This window comes from Oryzias melastigma, linkage group LG1, assembly GCF_002922805.2.
Source record: "Oryzias melastigma strain HK-1 linkage group LG1, ASM292280v2, whole genome shotgun sequence".
Lineage (NCBI taxonomy): Eukaryota > Metazoa > Chordata > Actinopteri > Beloniformes > Adrianichthyidae > Oryzias > Oryzias melastigma.
Window position 1 is genome coordinate 4,028,898 of NC_050512.1, and position 19,643 is coordinate 4,048,540.

General features: G+C 41.8%; 3 protein-coding genes and 1 long non-coding RNA gene across 4 annotated transcripts in view; 3 read left to right on the forward strand and 1 right to left on the reverse strand.

The window, feature by feature from the left end:
• Positions 1 to 1,709, forward strand: part of ntan1 (N-terminal asparagine amidase) — a gene marked incomplete in the record, with an annotated part of 5,253 nt that extends 3,544 nt beyond the window's left edge. Inside the window, 1 exon segment of the mRNA XM_024259924.2 lies at positions 1,199 to 1,709. Within this exon segment, the coding sequence (XP_024115692.1) occupies positions 1,199 to 1,369 (171 nt within the window).
• Positions 1,710 to 1,770: 61 nt separating this feature from the next.
• LOC118598070 lies at positions 1,771 to 7,431 on the reverse strand. Its single transcript, XR_004947166.1, has 3 exons — positions 7,303 to 7,431; positions 6,911 to 6,983; positions 1,771 to 2,442 (listed from the first exon to the last, which is right to left on the reverse strand). It is a non-coding gene; the product is annotated as an uncharacterized LOC118598070 (long non-coding RNA).
• LOC112137555 (mpv17-like protein) lies at positions 3,935 to 8,855 on the forward strand. Its single transcript, XM_024259925.2, has 4 exons — positions 3,935 to 4,461; positions 6,129 to 6,199; positions 6,459 to 6,488; positions 7,324 to 8,855. Exons 1-4 carry the CDS (start codon positions 4,158 to 4,160, stop codon positions 7,534 to 7,536), a joined length of 618 nt encoding a protein of 205 aa, XP_024115693.1. The 5' UTR covers positions 3,935 to 4,157; the 3' UTR covers positions 7,537 to 8,855.
• Positions 8,856 to 10,158: 1,303 nt separating this feature from the next.
• Positions 10,159 to 19,643, forward strand: part of bmerb1 (bMERB domain containing 1) — a 13,662-nt gene continuing 4,177 nt past the window's right edge. Inside the window, exons 1-3 of the mRNA XM_024259926.1 lie at positions 10,159 to 10,415; positions 14,821 to 14,941; positions 16,794 to 16,867. Of these exons, the coding sequence (XP_024115694.1) occupies positions 10,328 to 10,415; positions 14,821 to 14,941; positions 16,794 to 16,867 (283 nt within the window). The 5' untranslated portion in view covers positions 10,159 to 10,327. The remainder of the gene's footprint in view (positions 10,416 to 14,820; positions 14,942 to 16,793; positions 16,868 to 19,643) is intronic.

The following is a 19,643-nucleotide window of genomic DNA, read 5'->3' on the forward strand; positions in this document are numbered from 1 at the left end:
ATGCGTAAAAACATGTTTGTATAAAAACAGTTAATTTAGCTTTATTGATTCTTCTTCATGTTTACTTGTGTATTGGTGGTTAAATGCTACAGTTGGCCAAACCTCTATATCTTTCGTTCATGGATGAGGGTAGTGATGACTAAAATTCCAAATTTAAAGGCTCTAAATTATGCAAAAATCCAGTTTTTGAGGCTCTAAGTATATTGAAATGTTAATTTATCATGAAAAACAACTGATATTTTGATTCATTCACGCACCACTGAGCATTCTCCTAAAACTCTGCTCTCTGAGAACCAGCCCCTCCCGATCCAGGAGAGCGACTGGGTCCTCACATTTATACCTATGAATTTGGGAGAACAGTCCCTTCCAGGAAGAGTCTGCCCTGCCAGCTCCGCCTCCAGACTAACACTTTCATTATTAGCATCAACTCTGAGAAGAAGTAGTTCCTCATAGTTGCATCTAATCTGCAGATTTCCCATAAGAGAAGCTCATCTAAATAGTGAAAGCGTGTTTTGGGTGGCACTCACAGGTAGCGAAAGGCGGAGCCTCAGAAATTAAGTCGTCTTACTTCCGGGCAGGAAAGAGTTCACAAAAATAAGTCAGATTTCATTTAAAAATGATTTAGTGTGCCCAAGGTAATATATTATGATATATATGGATATAGTTTACTATAAAAGGCTTAGAACAGCCCGGTGTAGGCCCTTTAAAGAAGAATCTCTTTGATTAGTGACGCAGGAGAAGTGTTTTTCTTGTTAGTCAGTGCTGCCTGTTCCTTGCAGATGGCCGACATCTACGACTGTAGCCGGGGGCTCGTTAAAGTTGGTCCCTGCAAATGGTCGCCTAACCTGGATATTGCCTTCTGGTTGTCACAGGATGATGACACCATTTTAAAGGTAAAAAAAACACGTTTATATTTGCAAATCTTACATAAGGGAATCTGTGACTAAGGCTTAAGATGTGTTTTGGGAGCTGAACATAATTTTAGTTAAGTTCTTTGATGCAATCCATTTTGACAGAAGAAACGTGTGAGAAAACAATGAATTTACCTCATAAAGTGTATTTGACAGCATCAAATGACATGTTTGTTGTAGCTGTAAATATAATTGTTTTAGAAAGACTAAAGAAGTGATATAAATGATGACATTTTTATTATAAATGTTTCTGAACATTTCATAATCCGTTCTTCTTTTTTCTTCAGTACCTGTCCACTTCTCCAAAGGCTGAGCCTCCTCACTTCGTGCGGCACATCAAGTCCACCATCCAGTTTGTCCTGGAGCATCCAGACCCTGACGACCTGTTCCCGAGCGCAGAGCCTCATCTCTTCCACAGGACACAGGGTGGGGACTGGGAGAGGCTGCTCCACCCATGACGCCGCTGAACCCCAGCTCCGCCTGCGCCTGTCTTTGCCTCACTGTGACTGCCTCGTTCACTTTATGCTTCCCTACTTCCCAAACATCGTGTCTTAAAACAGGACCAACCTTCATCAGAACCCGTGTCGGGTCTCCTGAGCGGTCCAGAAGGAAAAGAGCCTCCAATCTTGACTCCTTTCAGTTTAGCTGTCAACATTTCTGTGCAGTTTGGTTTTTTCCATAAACTATAACTCCCTCACTTTTTCCAAATGAATTAGAATTAGTGAAATTGATGTAAATACGTTTGAAGCCTTTTGCCTTTGATTCAGTGACTCTATTAAAGGCAAGTTAGTGTCAAAACCAAACTTGATCCTGCAACATGGATTAAAATACAGTGAGATTTTACAAAATCAGCAGGAGGAAACCTTTTTTCAAGCAAAGATATTCATGACGAGCAGTCTTGGACTGAAGAACCGGGTGTGAACAGCAGCAGCATTTTCTGTTTTAAAAAAATGAAATATGCTTGTTCAGCGCTTTACTGCGTTTTTAGAAGGCCTAAAACGCTTTACAGTCAGTCTCATTCACACACTGACACACTTGCACCAACCTATAACCACCAGGATCAATGTGGGGTTCAGTGTATGCCCAAGGACACTTCGATAAATTTGTTTCTGAAGAGAGTAGCATACATTTAATTTGTTTTTGCACAGTTCTGTGTTTGTCTTAGAGACTATTCATGGGTAACGCAGTCTTTAAAAAAGGCATGGTGTTGTCGATTACAGTCTAGATTTATTTTGAAAGTACATTACTTTATCATCAGTCTCATTTAAATGGATATAAGATGCGGAAGTGGCTGGGTGATGAGCTCAGCCACTCTGAGAGAGCCACTTCTCCTCCACATCCAGGAGCCAGTTGAGGTGGCTCAAGCATCTGGACACATCCCTGGGGAGATGTTCCACTGGGCAGAGGCCCCGGGGATGATCCAGGGGCCTCTTGGAACGCCTCAGGGTCCCCCAGAGGAGCTGGAGGAAGTGGCCGGGGAGAGGGAAGTCTGGGCGTCTTTGCAAAGACTGCTGCCCCCGCAAACCGGGCCCTGATGAGCAGAAGAAGATGAATGGATGGATGGATGGATGGATGGATGGATGTAAGATGCTGAAATGTGTCAGTTTAGCATGTCAATGGTTAAATATAAATAAATGTTGATGACCAAATGTATCTGGTTTGATACCTGCAGTGTACAGAGGAGTGAAAAAAAATTAACTTCTTTAACTTGAAATGTTTGATGATAAAATCAGAAGCAGGAAAGTCCGTTCTGATGCATCCACAAACAGATCCATGTATTTCTTCATTTTCCTTGGTGTATTCTACGGGGAGAAAATAGTATCACCCTGATTTATGCACAACATTGGATTTGTTTCTATGCAATTCTTGATTTGTCACCCAGAACACATTCTGTGCACGAGTTAAAAAATTATGAAATTCAAAAAATACAAAATTTACACATGCACGACTTAAAATTACAACAGCTTAAAAGGAATTACACGCACAAATCTTTATAAATTACGGATGAGTTGCTTGTTACAAACACATAGACCGCACAAATCTGATGTGAAAATGCACACACACCAGCCGCTTGTGGTGCACTAAAGAACGCACTATTCTTTCTTGAATAAGTATCCAACTGGTGTTGTACACACCTGACCATAGGAAGGAGATTCTTATTTTTTTGGTGTTTTTACTGTTTATTTGCACTCGTCTGCCACCTACTATAGGCAGAGGCTCAGAGCAAAAAATCAAAGTTGTGGGAATCACAAAAACCTTGGTTTGTTCTCACAACTCTGTTCTACCAATAAATGTCTTTCTTGGAGTCAAATTGTTCCAGCAGGGTCAAATCCGCAGTTAGTAATTTCTCCTTTGTGATCTTGTTTACAACGGTTGGCCCTCTGTGTTTTGAACCAGAGCCACACAGACGTCTTTATCAAATCCAAAAACCTGATTGGTCACAATGCTGCATTGACGCGATTCAGCGTGAAAATGTTCAACGGGTTGAATTTTCAGGGTGCGTTCAGCGTGTGACTTATATGAAGAATTTCTGACTTCTGCGCCTGGACCGTAATCGCGCGTGGCTACAGAAATTCTGGATTGCATGCATTTGCACTGTGCCTAACAAGCTAAAGAATTGTGCGTGTAGTTAGTTTCAAGCTGTTGTAATTTTAATTTGTACATGTGTAAATTGTATTTTTTGTGTTTCAAAAATGTTTTACTTATGCATAAAATATATTGCACGAGCTACAAATCAAGAATTATGCAGGGTGATACTATCCTCTCTCCATAGTACTCCCCCATGCCCAGCACAGCTGGGATAGGCTCCAGCAACAACATAACCCCAAAAAGCCTTTATGGAGGGGTTTAAACGCTCTTGTCTGCAGATGCTATAAAAGAGCATAAAACTGATTTATTGTGTGAAGGTGGGGGCTGATGGGCACACGCACACCAGAAGGCCAAACATGCATCTCTTCTGTGCATCTTTAAATACCAGGAATATTTAAAAGCTCCGCCCATTCCGCCTGCTCTAGTGAGAGGGCGTAAGTGACGTACGGTGACGTAGAGGACGCAGGCTGGGGGCAGAAGTCCCGCAGTTTGACAGCGGTCCTCTCCAGCGTGAAAGCCCCTCCGTCCCGCGGGGATCTGCGTGGAGTCGTCCGTCCGTCATGTCGGACAGTCGCGCAGGGTGAGACTCCGCCCACCGCTGGACGCGCAGCTGGAATTTCACGACGTTTCGGCGGAGAGGGGAGGAGGTTGGCGGGTATGGGAGAGGCGTTTCTGAGGCACGTCCGCCGGTTCCCCTGGGTCACCAACGTGTCTCTGTACGGCTGTCTGTTCGCCGGGGGGGACTTCGTCCACCAGTGGTTCTCCAGGCGGGAGAACGTGGACTGGAAGCAGACGCGCAACGTGGCCGTGGTCGCCTTCACCTTCCACGGCAACTTCAACTTCTTCTGGATGCGCTTCCTGGAGCGGAGGTTTCCCGGGACCTCCGCCGGGATGCTGCTGAGGAAGGTGCTGCTGGACCAGACGACGGCGGCCCCGTTGGCCACCAGCGTCTTCTACACAGGTCTGTGCCCGCCAGCGCGCCCCCGTTAGGTGGACGGAGTCAGCTGACTGTGTGTGTGTTGGGTGTGTGCGTGTGTGTGTGTTGGGTGGGGGTTCTCAAGTTGACCTTGAAAAACCTTGCCCTAACTTTCACATTTAAAACAGAGAACCAAGCGGGACTCAAACCCTTGGTGTCAACCCACTGCACCACAGCCAGGCTGCATCATCTCCTCTGCAGTGAGGAGGGAACACACTAAACTCAAAATCAAAGAGGAGGAACTCTGTGGACCTGTTTTTAGTTTCTATGGTAACAGTGCCCTTAACCATCCATCCATTTTCCTAACTCCCTATGTCTCTTTCGGGTCACGGGGTTGCCAGAGCCTGTCCCAGCTACTGTTAGGCAAAGGCGGGCTACACCCCTGGAGAGGACATGCAAACTCCACACAGAAATGTCCCAGCCAGGATTTGGACCATGATCCTGTGAGGCTGGAGCGCCAACTACTGCACCACCAAGCAGCTTCAAATATTAGTCATCCTGTTTAAATGATTGTTGTTACTAGTAATAATTTACCGTTTGACTCAGAACTAGGAGACCATCCAGAGCAGGGCTCTCAAACTGGCAGCCCACGGGCCCGTCTGCAGCCCTCAAGTTAATATTTTGTGGCCCCCTCCTTAATATAAAAGTTCAATGTCTACTAAGCAATATCTTCTGTATGTCCACGTTTCTTTGATGATAACTTTGTATTTGCTTTGTGATGTTTCACTTTTATGCTTTAAACTTTGCACTTTCTATTGTCGGATCAGAAAAGTCCTTAGCAACAGTTGCTAGTATCGTTAGCTCCTGTAGTTTCACAGGACATGCAGAAGAAATTGCTTAGTAGTACATAGACATGAACAAATGCAATAAACTTGTTCAGTAGACATAGACAGTGGACGCAAAAACATAGTCTTGGCATAAATGGGAGCCCATACAGTCGAGCCTCAGCCAGACTCTACCTACCTTCACTAGTGCCAAGGTAAACTGAGTTTGAGAATCCTGGTCCAGAGGAACCACAAGGTCTCTAAAATAGAACAATGGGTTCGACCTGGCTGCTGTAAGGAGGAGTCATCAGATGCAGAACCAGAGACAGTCTCAGCAGCTTTTATTTAATGTTTAAAAGTTACAATCCACTTTTTGTCCAATGTGTGAAGTTACAAAGCTTTCTAAGATTTTAAAAATTGAGAACATTATTTTTTTTTTGCAACAAACTCTTGGTATTAAGTTAAGTACTCACTATTGCAGTTTTTAACCCCTCCTTCAACCCAAAGGGAGAGTGACTTTAAGACAGGATGTGTCCTGTATTTACCAACACCATCCTTCAGAGAGTTTGTCCTTCAGACGCTGTCTTTTTTATGTTTATTCTTTTCAGATAGATCTGTAGGACAGCTCTTGTTCTAAAAGTTCTGCCTGTTTATTAAATATGTGAGATAAAAATAGCATTTTGTCTTGTTTCACAGCAGAGAAAAGTTTGGTCATTTCTATATCAAAGCTTTTGGAAAAACAAAGTGATTTTTTTTTTTAGCTGAAAGCACTAAATAAAAGGAAACCATTCAACCATGAATGTCAGTTAAAACGGGAAAGCATTAAAACCCCCATGTTTGCTTGTTTGTTTTGGTAAAGGTGTGGTCTGTGTGTCAATGCTTCATCAGGTGTCAGCTTCTTGGAGGGGAAAGACGACATCCTGGCGGACTGGAGAGAAAAGTTCCTGAACACCTATAAGGTGAGTCAGAGCTGCAGCAGAATCTCCCAGCGCGGTCATGTGGTCAAACCGGAAAGTACTGACCAGGATCTGCTCTGAGTTCAGTAGTAACTTCTTTTACAAAGCCATGGGTCAATCTAAGGAAAATTCAACCAAACATGGCCGAAGCTGAGGACACTCTTCCACCGCATCATTTCTGAGCCTTTTTTACTGTCAAGTCACTTCTGAGTTAACTTTGTGACTGTTCTGAATGTAATGATGGTGTTTTCTGTCTCTTCAGACGGGACTGACATTCTGGCCGTTCATGCAGGTAAATATTAACCTGTGCAAGTCTAAACCTCAAAGTCCGATCTTTGTCTTAGGGTGTGTTGAAAGTGGGCTCATTTGGTTCACTTAAAGGGAATAAGAGTTGGTTTCCTCCAATAATCTGGAACAAATGTTCCGTCTGAATGCACCCAAGTGGACCCTGGTCCAGAACCAGGAACCACTCTTCTCCAGTCTGAATAGGCTCAGAGAGGAACAACTGGACCAAAACGGCCACCGTAGCTGGGCATTATGGGATATATAAAAAGAGTAGGAACCATAAGCCACAGACAAACGTGAAGCAACCATGAAACACAGCAACTCATTGAAATGTGGTTGGATAAATGCAGGCTCATGAAATCAACTTTTACCGTGATACACATTGCTTTTCACTGGTTTCACGACAATCTATATGTAATGTACACTTACCAGCGCCGTCTACTCAGTCACCGTCTTGCAGCTTGCAGCCACCATACCAAAGCAGTTGTAAAAAGTGTTGAACCTGCATTGATACAGATGTTCAGAAATTTTCAGTGAAATATAAAGTTTACATAACTGAACTATCCCAACATCGATTGGAAAGCTTCTATCATTTTTTTCTCTCGTGTTGTTGCCCTGCCCTCATAATTCCTGGCCAATGACTGAAGAGATCTTTAGTCACATGGTTTTGTTTACAAGTTTTGGTTCAAAACAGGAATGTCCAGTTGACGGCAGATCAAGGATAAAGTTTAGGACTCGACCCGGACCAAAGTAAACTGACCAGCTGACACAATTGACCCTTACAGTCTTGCTTCACTCATCTAGGCTGTGGGAAAACTCACCTCAGAAACTGTGTGTTTCAGCTTCTGAACTTTGCTCTGGTGCCTCTGTACATGCGGACCACCTTCACCGGCTGCTGTGCCTTCGTTTGGGCCACCTTCCTCTGCTTCTCCCGTCAGACTGGCGACGGAACAGCTGGCGCCGCTCTGGCATGGCTGTTCCAGCCTGCAGAGGACAAAGCGGAACTCGACAAAGGCAAAGCCGAGGCAGCTGCCGCATCCAAACCCACACCGTAGCACGAGCGGTGATTCTCCTGAGCGTTGAAACTTGACACAGCTGGCGGGGTTAGGGGGTTTGGTCCAGTCCTCCCGTGTCAAGAAGTTTATCCGATGAAATGTGCGACAGAAGTCTGATTGTAAACATGCATCTCCATCCTGCTGCTGAACAAACATTTTCAAACTTAACTGTTTTGGAAAAAGATCAAACTCATAGCTGCTTAGTGGAGAATTCCGATTTAGCCTGCAAAGTACAGATTTTTATGGACTTGATTGTTGTTCGTGATCAGCGGCAGATACCTGGAAATCCTGGAAGGATCTATGGAGAAAGGAAAGCTAACCTTTGACTTTTAGGTTCAGAAAGTTTGCGTTCATCTAGGCTTCAGACTCTGGACCAAATTCTAGATTGGACTGGTTCTCATGAACATCATGATGTCCTGCGCACACACTGACTTTGCACTGTTGGTCCTCAGTTTGTTTGCTGATCGGGTTTTTGTTTCAGGAAGCTCTCCTGCTTAAAGTCCCAGTCCAACTATATATTTTTGTATCTTGAAGTCTTCCCAGTGATAATTTAATTAAAATTTTGCCTTTTTTAGGCACTATAAAGAAAATATTTATTCTGCAGAGCAGCAGTAGTTTATTAGAGTTGTGAGCGGGACTGTTGATGTGGAAGTAAACCTCTGCTTATATCCCATCATCCCTTTGTTTACGCTGTCTCCCGCTAGCTTACAGACCCTCAAAACCTAACATTAGAGGTGAAAAAAATGGTGAGCGATATAAGAACTATGCAGCCGTTTTTATCTGTTCCTAACGATCACGATTTGAGTAAAGAAATACTCAGAAACTCTTAAATTATTTTATATTTGTCCTCCATCATGAGAAACGTGCTACAAGAACATGTTAAAACATGAATTTCATTGGAGTGGGTCTTTAAACAAAATGCAGTCTTCTGGACAGTAGGTGCTCAAGCTGTTAATAATATTTAAGATTTCTCAAAAGTTTAAATTTGTTGTATATTTATGGATCAGATTAAATTGTGTTTGTGTTCTAAAAACATTATAAACTCTAACCTTTTCATACCAAACCTGTTTTAGAAGTTTTTTGATGTGAGGCTGAGAGTCGGTCGATGAAAGCTGGTGACTTTACACTGGAACATCCATGGATCGTTTTGTGTCACTAATGAGTAAACTCTGTGTTTTTAACTCTCAGTATGTCTAACAAATGTTTGGGTGTCACAGAGAGTGTGTTGGTGCTTTTGACTTTTCCTAATATTTTCTCAAATCTTACAGGTGGAATTTAAAATAAAATAAAGTTATCTGTTGACACGCCTGGAACAAACATTCTTGCTGAACTCAATACAAATGTCATGTCTTATGGTTGTGTGGTTTGATGCAGGATTAGTTATATTGACCTTTCAGCACATCCCATCGGGGGTCGCCGTGACTCAATCGACTCCAGCCCCTCGGGGCATTAAAGGTCTTGCCTCAGGACCCACACTGGATTAAGCTCACTTCATTGGGCCGCTGGGAAACAAACCCTGGTTTCACACTAGTCAGTCTTACACCCAGCTAACTGAAGCATCGCAGGAACCGGTGCTAATCTGAGAAAATCATCAGGCACAGTGAATCAGGTCGGAGCTGTTAAACCAGAGGAACAGAGCTCACCGAGTGCAAGCAGGCAGACACTTCAAGATGGAGAGATCAGCGGAAATTAATACAATCCCACTAAACAACAGAATCTGAAGCCGAACTTTTGATCTTTGACCTTTAAAAATAAACCAAACACGAATCACCCAGAAGATCCATACAGTCAGCTCTACATGAATCCACATTGGGGGTTTAAAATGACATCAGTTCAACACAATGAAAACAGGTTTGAATGATCATAGTCAAAATGACAGATCATCCTTACATTTATTTAAGAAAAACGTCTTGATGGTCATCAGAAAAAGATAAAAAGCCAGAAGAATCTTGCAGGAATATCAAAGAGCAAATGAGGTAAGAAAAGTGCAAGTCCAGGTGAGGATGTGAAAATAGTTGAATGAGAAGGCGTGCCCAAACTTTTGGCAGTACTTTATATATATCACTTTTTTTCATTTCTGTTAGGGACAGTTTTCCCTAATCTGAGGATAGCAATGAAATCATTTCAAGTCATCTGTTTGATTCTGCATATCATCTGGTAATAAATTCATTTGAAACATGGAGATGCCAGAACATACACTTTGTTAAAATGCACTCTGTTGCCAGATGTTATGCATTTTAAAATATAAATCAGACAAATTAAATTGGTGTTCCAACAGTATTTTTGTTTTTATCTTGACTTTTTAACTCTTAATAATTTTAAATAAAAGTTCTTTTTACTTCTACCTAAACAATAATATTCTGCAGTAAAGCTCTTGGAGTTGAAGAACAGTTTTGGATACTCTTCTGTCGTGGTTGTCTGTAGTCTCACATTTCAATAAATAGAACAGTTTCGTTTGTGGTTCTGCAACAAAAATTTGCTGTCAATTATTCATAATATTTCAAAGTAAACTTCCACAGTAAAAACATCCTCTGCAGTGCATTTACTGCGTGGCTTCTCCTTTACTTTTCGTCTCTGGACGTGCAGTTCCTCCCATGGATGTGCGCTCTGCGCATGCTCCCTGCATCCTCTCCATCCTTCAGGTCTGGAAGCTCGTGCAAAGATGCTCAGCGGCTCCGCACGCGCACCTCGCCTCTCTCAGGGTGAAACCGCGTAAAAATCCAGAAGGGCAGAAGGGCAGGAAACGGTTCGGGTTCGTGCAGGTTCGACTCCCAGTTTGTGCGCGCGCAAGATGGAGCTGAAGAAATCCATCTCGGACACGGAGAGCGCGCTCAGGAGCTACGGTGCCGTGTCTGAAACCGCGTGGACGACGGACAAAGGTGAGCTTCTGGCAGCGCGGGGCACTTCGGATCCAGCCGGGACTGGGCCGGTCAGGTCAGCCCGGTGCAGTTCAGACAGAACCGAGTCAGCTGTCGGCGCTGAAACGGTTAAAGTGTGACTCAGAAATGCTTCAGTGACGCTGCCTGCTGCTGAGAGGCCCGTCAACCCCACCTCCCCCCAAATCTGTGCACCCTGGATCAATGTGGGGCCAGAAGAAAATGTGTTTGTTTTAGATTTTTCAACGAAATAGTTTTAAAAACTCAAATTGTTATGGTTAAAAACCAATGTGAGGTAAATACTTAAAAACCACTAATGGAGCTAGACTCACTCTAGCCTCATCTTAAAGTCTGTAAACACAAATCTGCATATCTGCTTGTTCTCTCAACAGATTTACAATCTAATAACAAGGCACAGAATGCATCTTTCTGTTGATGCCTTTTTCTGTTATCAGTGTTCAGGCGGAAGTTTAGTGAAAGAAAACCAGTTCCTGGACCAGGGCCTGAATTACTATCAGGCAAAGGAGGGCAAATGCCTGGACCCCCGAAACTTTAGGACCCCCAAGATGAACACGTGAAATAAATGTATACAATAATTTCCATACTTATTATTTAAAGTTCAAATCAGATTTTGACCTATTGTCATCGTGTTCTCACTGGTCTTTCCATTAGTATTCTGCTAGTTTTAGCTAGAATAAAAAAAACTTGTGTTGTTTTTTAAGACATAGTTTCTGCAGCAGGAACTCATAAGGTTGTGGGTGGGACTGTTGGTGCCGAGGAATCCTGCCCACATTTCCCAGCATCCCTTAGTTTACACTCTATCCTGCTAGCTTGCACCTTCTCACAAGTCCAAACGCAGGGGCGGACTTACTATTGGCGAAAGGTAGGCATTTGACACAACACTCTGTGGACCCAAGCTGAACACAAGTGTTTAAAAAAATTACACTCATTATTATTTAACTCTCTCATAAAAAACACTCCAAATCACTGAAATGGCATAAGACTGATCATGTGAAAGTGTTTTGTCCTCCCCCGCCCCTTTGAATTAATGGAATATTCCAGTCAGTAGCAAGTTAGCCAGCAGAGAATTCAATTTTCCCAGATTACTGCTGATGATAAAGCTCCATTAATGAAATGAATTTGTTTCATCTTAATCTTGTTCATTTTTTACCTTAAAAGTTATGTATTTTGCGTATTTCCTGTTCAGCTTCGTACAGCAGTTTTGAAATGATATCAGTTTTAAAACATTTGGATTCTTGACATTGATTCTGTCCAGTAATGGACCAATGAATAAGTTATTTGATGTTTTAACCTGAATAAGGATAAAAAAAATAGTACAACTGAAGCATAGATCCCTGTTTTATTTTTTGTCTTTCTCCCAAACTGCTAAGTCCTCCACTGCCTAAGTTAATATCAGCGGTTTAACAAAAATGGCGAGCAATATTGGGGCCAGATGCCAACTTGGATGAGTAAAACAAAGATGGTCATGGATCTTTTTGTCTCCAAGTGTATGAATCAGAATTGAGTGGAGAAGAGAGCTTGTGGTCACGGCTTCAAGCTTTTTCCAACAATATCTTTTCGTCTGCTCCTGATTCACAATGATTTGAATAAAATAAGTAATGCAATTTTGAGGTTAATTTTCTTTATATAAGCCCTCCATCAAGAGAACATGTCTACAAGAACGTGTTATAAACAAGAAAAACACAACTTTCATTGGAGTGGGTCTTTAAGATTTTTTTTGGTTTTTTGTCTTCTTTAGTAAAACTTGAAAAACTTAAGAAAAATCAGAAGAAATTAGTACATTCAATAAATTAAAATGTTTTTCCAAGCAAAAATGATTTACATAAAACACATTTATTTAGCGATTAAATGTGATTTATTCTTTAATCGTTTGTTAAAGCATTTGGATTCTTGATGTGGATGCTGTCTGAAACTGGACCATTGAAGAAGTTAATTGACAAACATTTTACCTTAGGTTAAAAATAATAAAAAAAGGTTAACTACAATCACTGCAGAGTGCCTCGTGTTACTGTTCACCTGGGGCCCCCAAAACTGCTAAGTTCGCCACTGCTTGGACCACAAACTGTTTTACATGTAGAGAATCACTGTATTAAATCTTCAGATCTGATCCATTTTCAAGTGCCTGCAGTTGTTCCATCGAAGTTTAGCCTCAGAAAAAACAGATAGATGCAGAATCAGTGTTTTTCTGTCCTCATTAATTCTCTTATCAGCAGAAGAGGGTTAAATATGTAACCCAGAGATGAACAAAAGGGAGGGTTGATTTCAGATCCAGGTTTTTGTCTTCTTGTTTCTGCACAAATGTGCGCTCATGAAAGAGAAAGATCCACTAATGTTCAGACATGCTGAAGGACAGCATGCAGATCTCTTTCTAGTGTGTGTGTATGTGTGCATGTGTGGGGGGGTCGACTGGAGGGGTGTCTGCACAGACGCTGACATTTCCCTGCTGTTCAGCTCCATCAGAAACGGTCCAACCTGCAGGATCTGGATTAAATCAAGGAACTGATGGTTCTATTAGGGCGGGTTGGTCATCACAGGGATGCAGTCAGACCTCACAGTCACCTGGAACCACTTCAAGCACACTTTGAAAAAAAAGACCTCTCAGCTCTGTATCATTTTGATCCTTATGGATGGTGCTCACCGATGTGAGGAGGAGGGGGGGTTGCCGAGCTGGTGTTTTACCGATTTAATGGTCAGTCGAGGATTTAGTGCTATTTCCTGTGTCTGACTCAATGAGAACATCATAGAAAAATAAGTTTCATTATTCATAGTTTATCTTTGCATTGATAGTCAACACATTTGTTCAATTATTCAACACAATCAACACTCAATTGAGTCCAGCTGTGCGGACTTCTGCCTGTACCGGTGGGGTCTATAAACAGAACCAAGGATAGCAGAACCTGTAGAACCAAAAGACTGCCAGTTCCGCTGCAGGATGGGGGGCCCTTCCAGCTGCTCTACAACAAAAACTGCAAAAAGAAAAAAAACAACTAATAGTTTCTGACCCTGGACTAGATAGTTTGTTTACAACGGTAGAATCTTTGTGAAATGTTGCTTTAGAGCTCAGGCTTTAATCAGAAAAAGTCTCTGATTTTCTGTATGTTTGAATTTTCGTTTTATGACAGAACAGTCAGGCTGCAAACGCTCTTGAGAATGAAAATGTTCCTGCTCTAAAGCTGGTCAATCAGAGAGTAATCTCAAAGGCCTGATGAACAAATGCATCATTTCTTGCTTCATTTGAGTCTGGAAACCATCTTTAACTAACATTATCACTGAAAATTCTTTTTGATTAAGCTTTTCCTCATACATAAAGTCATAGTTTATGTTCTGGTATGTAGTATACAAACGAAGTTTAAATTGAAGCAGCAGAATCTGTAGTTTTAAAAGAAGAGATCTTGATAAATTTCATAGTGAAACAGGAATTTGTACTGTAGTCTTTAGCGGTCAGATTGGGAACATCTTGCATGCTTGGGATGTGAAGTGAAGAGAGATGCTGATGGTGGTTAAGGTCAGACCGCGCCGAAGCGTAGAGCCAAGAGGAGAACGAGGTGGTGGTGGGCCGGTGAAATGTCTGGAGAAAACGCTTGGAATTTAAAGGCAGGAATTAGGTTGTGATTGGCTGTGAAGGAAGGGAGCACTTCAGCTATTGGCTAACAGTGAGGACTAATTGATGAGGGAAGAATCAGATGAGGTAGATCTTATTTATTGAAATTGCGCCGAAGCTTCACTACAAACGTTTTTCCTGCCTGTTGAGGATGATAAACCTGCATCCACACCCACAGAGGAAGTGCTTAGTTCTGAGGAGAACACAGAACTTTAACAGAACTCATGAAAGACAACGCCACAGACTGATCTTCTGCAGCTCCACGCTGGAGCTTCCTCAGTGGTCACAGCATTGATCAGAGCATTAAGTGGTCAGTTGATGTTGTGGTCAGTGGCTGCTGTGTTTTAGCAGATAGACTGTGAAGTCAGTGTTTGCATGAAAGTGTTTTTTTTAAGGGGTCTCTATCTCAGGGTCGACCCAGGACATGCTGGAGAAACTATGTCTCGCCTGGGCTGGGAACACCTCATGGTCTGCCCAGAGGAGCTGGAGGAAGTGGACAGGGAGAGGGAAGTCTGGGAATCTTTGCTTAGACTGATGAGTGGAAGACGATGGATGGATGGCGTTTTCTCCTCATTAACAGCATCAACAATGACCGCCATGTCCTGGCACCTCCTATGATGAGTCTGAATTTAGGAGTTAGATTTCTCCTTAACTCTTCAAACATCACATCTCCTCTTCCTCCTCATGTTTCACTAACTCCTGTCACTAATATCAGAATCGGTTGCTTAAAGCACAGATGTACCTTCTCTGTTTTTCCTGACCTCCGTGTCGCCGTGTGCCTCTCAGGTCACTCGGACGTGTCCATGGCAGAAAGCACCATGTCTCCAGAGGAGATCGAGGTGGAGATGGCCCGCATCCAGCGCCTGCGGGAGGTCCTGGTGCGCAGAGAGTCCGAGCTCCGCTTCATGTGAGTGACAAGGTGTTGTTCAACCAATGACAGCAATGGTGTCTGTCTGTGGTTTGTCATGTTGCCACGGTGACACTGTTTTGACGCACAGAGAAGACACCATACGCTCCTTTCTCTGGGCTCCCTTGCTTTAGGCACGGAGCCGCTCAGATGTATGAGAGCAAGCGTTGAATATTCCCAGGCTGGGTGAATGAGTCACCACGATGAGCTGCCTGGCTTCTTACCAGCCACCGCCTCAGGGATTACAGATCACGTTCTGTTTTTGAGCTGTGTCTACGCTTGACACACTGTCTGTGTTTCCGCAAAGAAACACATAGATTTCCTTCTATTAAATGCGTGAACATTACAACCTTTTACACTAAATCTCAGACAGCCTGTTGATAGGGTCACTCTTGCAGGAGATGGAGGGTGGATATATCCAAAGACAGACACTCACTGAGGCCTAACTAAGGCATAAAAGTTGATTTTGGATTGTGTCTAAAGAGTTCACAAAGGTTCAGATGAAGTAGAAAAACAAAACAAGGGGAGGGAGGTTTGTGAAGTAAGAAGGAGCAGCAGGAGCAGAAGGAGGAGGAGGCTGAGGATGAGTCATTGGTGTGATCCATCACACGCAGAATTAAGTGTGCAGTCGATGCCACCGCTCCATCGTCACTCAGCGGGATGGGAGGGTGGGGTGGGTGGGGTTTCTGAGGTCGAGACGTTAAAGCCGCAGGAGCCTCAGCGAGGAAGCAGAAAATGGATTTTATGGTTTTCTCTTCAAGTGTGCAAAAGAGGGACAAGAGTCTTCCTCAACAAGAGATTTCTTGGATTTTATTGGAAAATTGTATGCTTTTTTTATCTGTTGATAATTTAAAAACACTCCAAAGATGTTTTAGATCATAATGGAGGACATATATAAAATAATTCAAGATAAAAACTGCATTATTGAATATGCAATCTGCAGCTCTGGAGCCACATGTGGCTCTTTTACCTCCCTGTTGTGCCTCTCTGGTTCAAGAAAAATACAATGTTTGTAAATGTATATTTATGTTTTTCAGTCAGATAAGTCAAACTTTATTCGACTCATTCCCAAACGTATCGCTCCCATAATAATCCATCAAGCATTGCTGAATTTTCTAAGTTTACCAAAGTTCTACTAAAACATTTGGAGACATTTTTGAGTGCCCTGTACCACAGTAAATCAATTGGAGGTCAGTGAGCACAGTCAGAATTAAAGATCACTGCATTATAAGACGGGTTTTCTATATTTGAAAAAAATGTAAGCATTTTAAGTTCACCAAAAAATCTGCAAAGGGTCATTTTTGATCAGCTTTTATTCAGTTTTAGCAAGTTAAATTTACAGATTTCTGGGTGAGATGCATCAAAAACAGTATAATAAACTTTTTATAGTTTTCTTTTTAAATATCATGGCAGACATTGCACCCCCTACTATTACATTTAAATTGAGATTAACCTGCACGGGACAAGGTGTCTTTTATTTTGAAAGGAAGTCATGTGAATTATAAACCATTTCATATTTAGGAAAGTAAGGCTATTTTCTCTTTATGTTTGTGTCTTATTTATGACAATAAATAAATAAATAACCATAATAGTAACAGTATTACAAATCAGTTTCTAAAGAGTGAAATCAGACTTTATGGCTACTACTGGGTTGTAGTTAGAAATGGACCTGAATGGCTCTTTAATTGTTAAAGGTTGCCGACCCCTGATCTAGTGGAATCAGAGTTGTATTCATCAGCCACGTTTGCATTTGTCTCAGGACTCCCTGCAGGCGATCGGGTGTCATTTCAAACCCAAAAAGGCGGGAGCTCATAACATCAGGCTCATTTCGCTCTGTCCCTGTTTCTTTCAGGATGGACGACATTCAGCTCTGCAAAGACATCATGAGTTTGAAGAAGGAGCTGAGACAGATCGTCGCAGTACCAGGTACGGCCACTGCGCCCTCAGCCACAAACATTTAAGGGCAGAGCTCTGATGCTGCGCAGACTTTACCCAAATGTTCCCTCTAAACTCATTAAAATCCCTCTCAAGGGTCCAAGTGTAGGAAAATGCATCATCAGCAAACCATCAAAAGAAAGCAAACATTTATTTTGGCACAGATATAGGCACTTCTCATTTAAAAACTGATTAAATATTTCTTAAAAATTATTTAAATAAAAGTATTTTTTTTAGAGAAATTAGACTCACTGGATTCGTGTTTAACTAATTCGTGATTTGTAACTCATACGATACCTTTTGTGCGTAAATGTGTACTTGCAATTGTGTATTCATGTCAAATATCAAAAACTTATAAATGCAAAATACAGTTTACACACCCACAACTTAAAGCTGCAGCAGCTTAAAAGTAACGAATTAGAAACAGCTCCTACGCATACAAATCTTTAAATAGGGTGTAGAATCGCCTGATACACACTCACAAAACTGCACAAATAAGAGTTAAAAGAACACAAGCGAGTGTGAGAGTCCTGTTCTCCGTCTCCAGACTTGTGCGTAGATCATCTGTTTAAATGCTGAACATGGCTTTGTGTGTGTGTATCAGGTGATTGGTGCACACTAAAGATTTGTAAGCATAGGAACCATTTCTAATTTGTCGTTAGTTTTAAGCTGATGTCATTTCAGGTTGTGAGTGTGTAAATTGTATTTTCTATTTGGAAATTTTTGGTATCTGAGTGCACATGTAAATACACAACTACAAGTACACACAGTACGCACAGATTGTATAGCACAAGTTCCAAATCAAGAATCACACACACAATCTATTTTCTCTCCATATAGTTTTGGTTTCCCAGAAGAACTGTTCTAAAATAAGAACCACAGAGGAAGGACATTTGTTTTAGCTTTCTGGCAGTTTTTGGCCTAATTAGATTGTTTTTATGGGTTCTTTTCTGTAGAACACACTGCATTTAGAGACAAGAAACAAACACACAAACATCTGTTCATCTCCAGCTCCAGGACATTAGCTGCTGTTCCTGGCCGGATGCGTTCCCGTTGCAGATGTTAGAGCAGCAGCACAATGCTGATGCCGTTCCGGGGCGGTGTGCAGGAGCTGACCCCCCCTCGTTTGTGCATCACATGTCAGCGTGTGCAGGAGGGGCCGGTGTCGTGTTCAAGGGCACGCTGACACATCAGTAACGTCCAAAACACAGATTTTACAACCCGACAGTGTGGAGGAAATAACTAAACCCTCTGACAGCCCGACTGGAGCTGCAGCAGAAGAGCGTTTGTTCTCCTCAGCAGAAAAGACCCTTCTGTAAGGTGTTTAGGACGTGAAATAATGAGGGCGATTTGCTAAACCCGAAGGATGATTAAAATAAATAGACAACATTTTGTAATCATAAATTATTTTAGTGTGAATTGTTAACACGACAGAAGACACATCTATTGTTCCATTGTCTATAGAAGTCTTTGTGGTTCTGCTAACACAACCTCTGCCTTCAATGAGATTTATTACATTACATTTTCTATCTTCAGTAAACAAATAAATAAAGATTAAAGAAATAAAGATTACTTTAGAGATTTTTTATCTTCGAGCATTTATTTCAAAACTTATAAACTGTCAAAAATCACCACTTCTGAGCGTTCTCTCAGACTTTTGTTATAAACAAAAATGACAGAGGTTTGACATTAATGCAGGTTTGCCTACCTCAGAGAAACTGGACACTAAATGAGCGCGTTTCAAACGTGATGCTCTTGCAGTTCTCAGAATAGTTGGGCAGAGCATGGTTACTATGGTTACCACAGCGCAGCAGCATCTCTTCTTTTAAAACTGTCTGAACGAACATCGAGTTTCCCAGCTCTCTGGAGTTGTTGGTTTTTAACTTGATCCCGTTCTTGCCTGAGTTAAGTTCTGGTCGTCTTAAAGGTGGGATTCTTTCAGCGAATCTTCAAATGTTCTCTGTAGGTGAAAGATCTGCAGTGGCTCAGAGGAGCTGCACACACACACACACACACAGCCCTTTCCTGGAATAGATGTCGTCTAGCAGCAGATGTTGCCCTCAGATCATAATGTATTGGGGAAGTGTGGTGCAGAGGGGTTCCTGTTCTGCATTGATCATTTTGCAATGTTGACACAAACATGTCCAGCATCTTCTGAGGGCCTGAAGACCAGCAACACACAACATTGCCAGTAACATAAAAATTAATGGTGTAATGATTCATTTTAAGAACAATTCGATTCATATTCACAACGGTTGCCGTTACGATTCACAGCCGATGTCATGTATCAATCCTAAGGCATTTTTTAATATTGATTTGATCAAGTTAATTCATTTTGAATTGATTTTAAATTGGTATAGGCCAGGGGTCTGCAATCTGAGGCTCTGGAGCCATATGTCGCCCTCCATTCTGGCTCTTCAGCTTTAAAGAAAAATGCAAACGATTTGTATAAATTGGTTTATTCGCTAAGGGTTTAAATTTTGTTTAGAGTTTTCAGGTGAGGTGGTCTTATATTTGTAAAGTAACATTTTTTTTAACTACTGCAGACATTACACTACATCAGGAGGCCTTGTGTGCTGTACCATTACTCCAAAATGCACAAAATGATAGTAAAAGTAAATTTTTTTGTCGTTACTAGAATAAATGTTAAGCTCATTCAGATCTTCTGCTGCAAAACAGTTTAGTTGCTAATCCGTGACAAACGTCTTAATGTATAGGATTACATAGATAGTAAAATGATAAAGACAAATTCACAATAGAAAACACG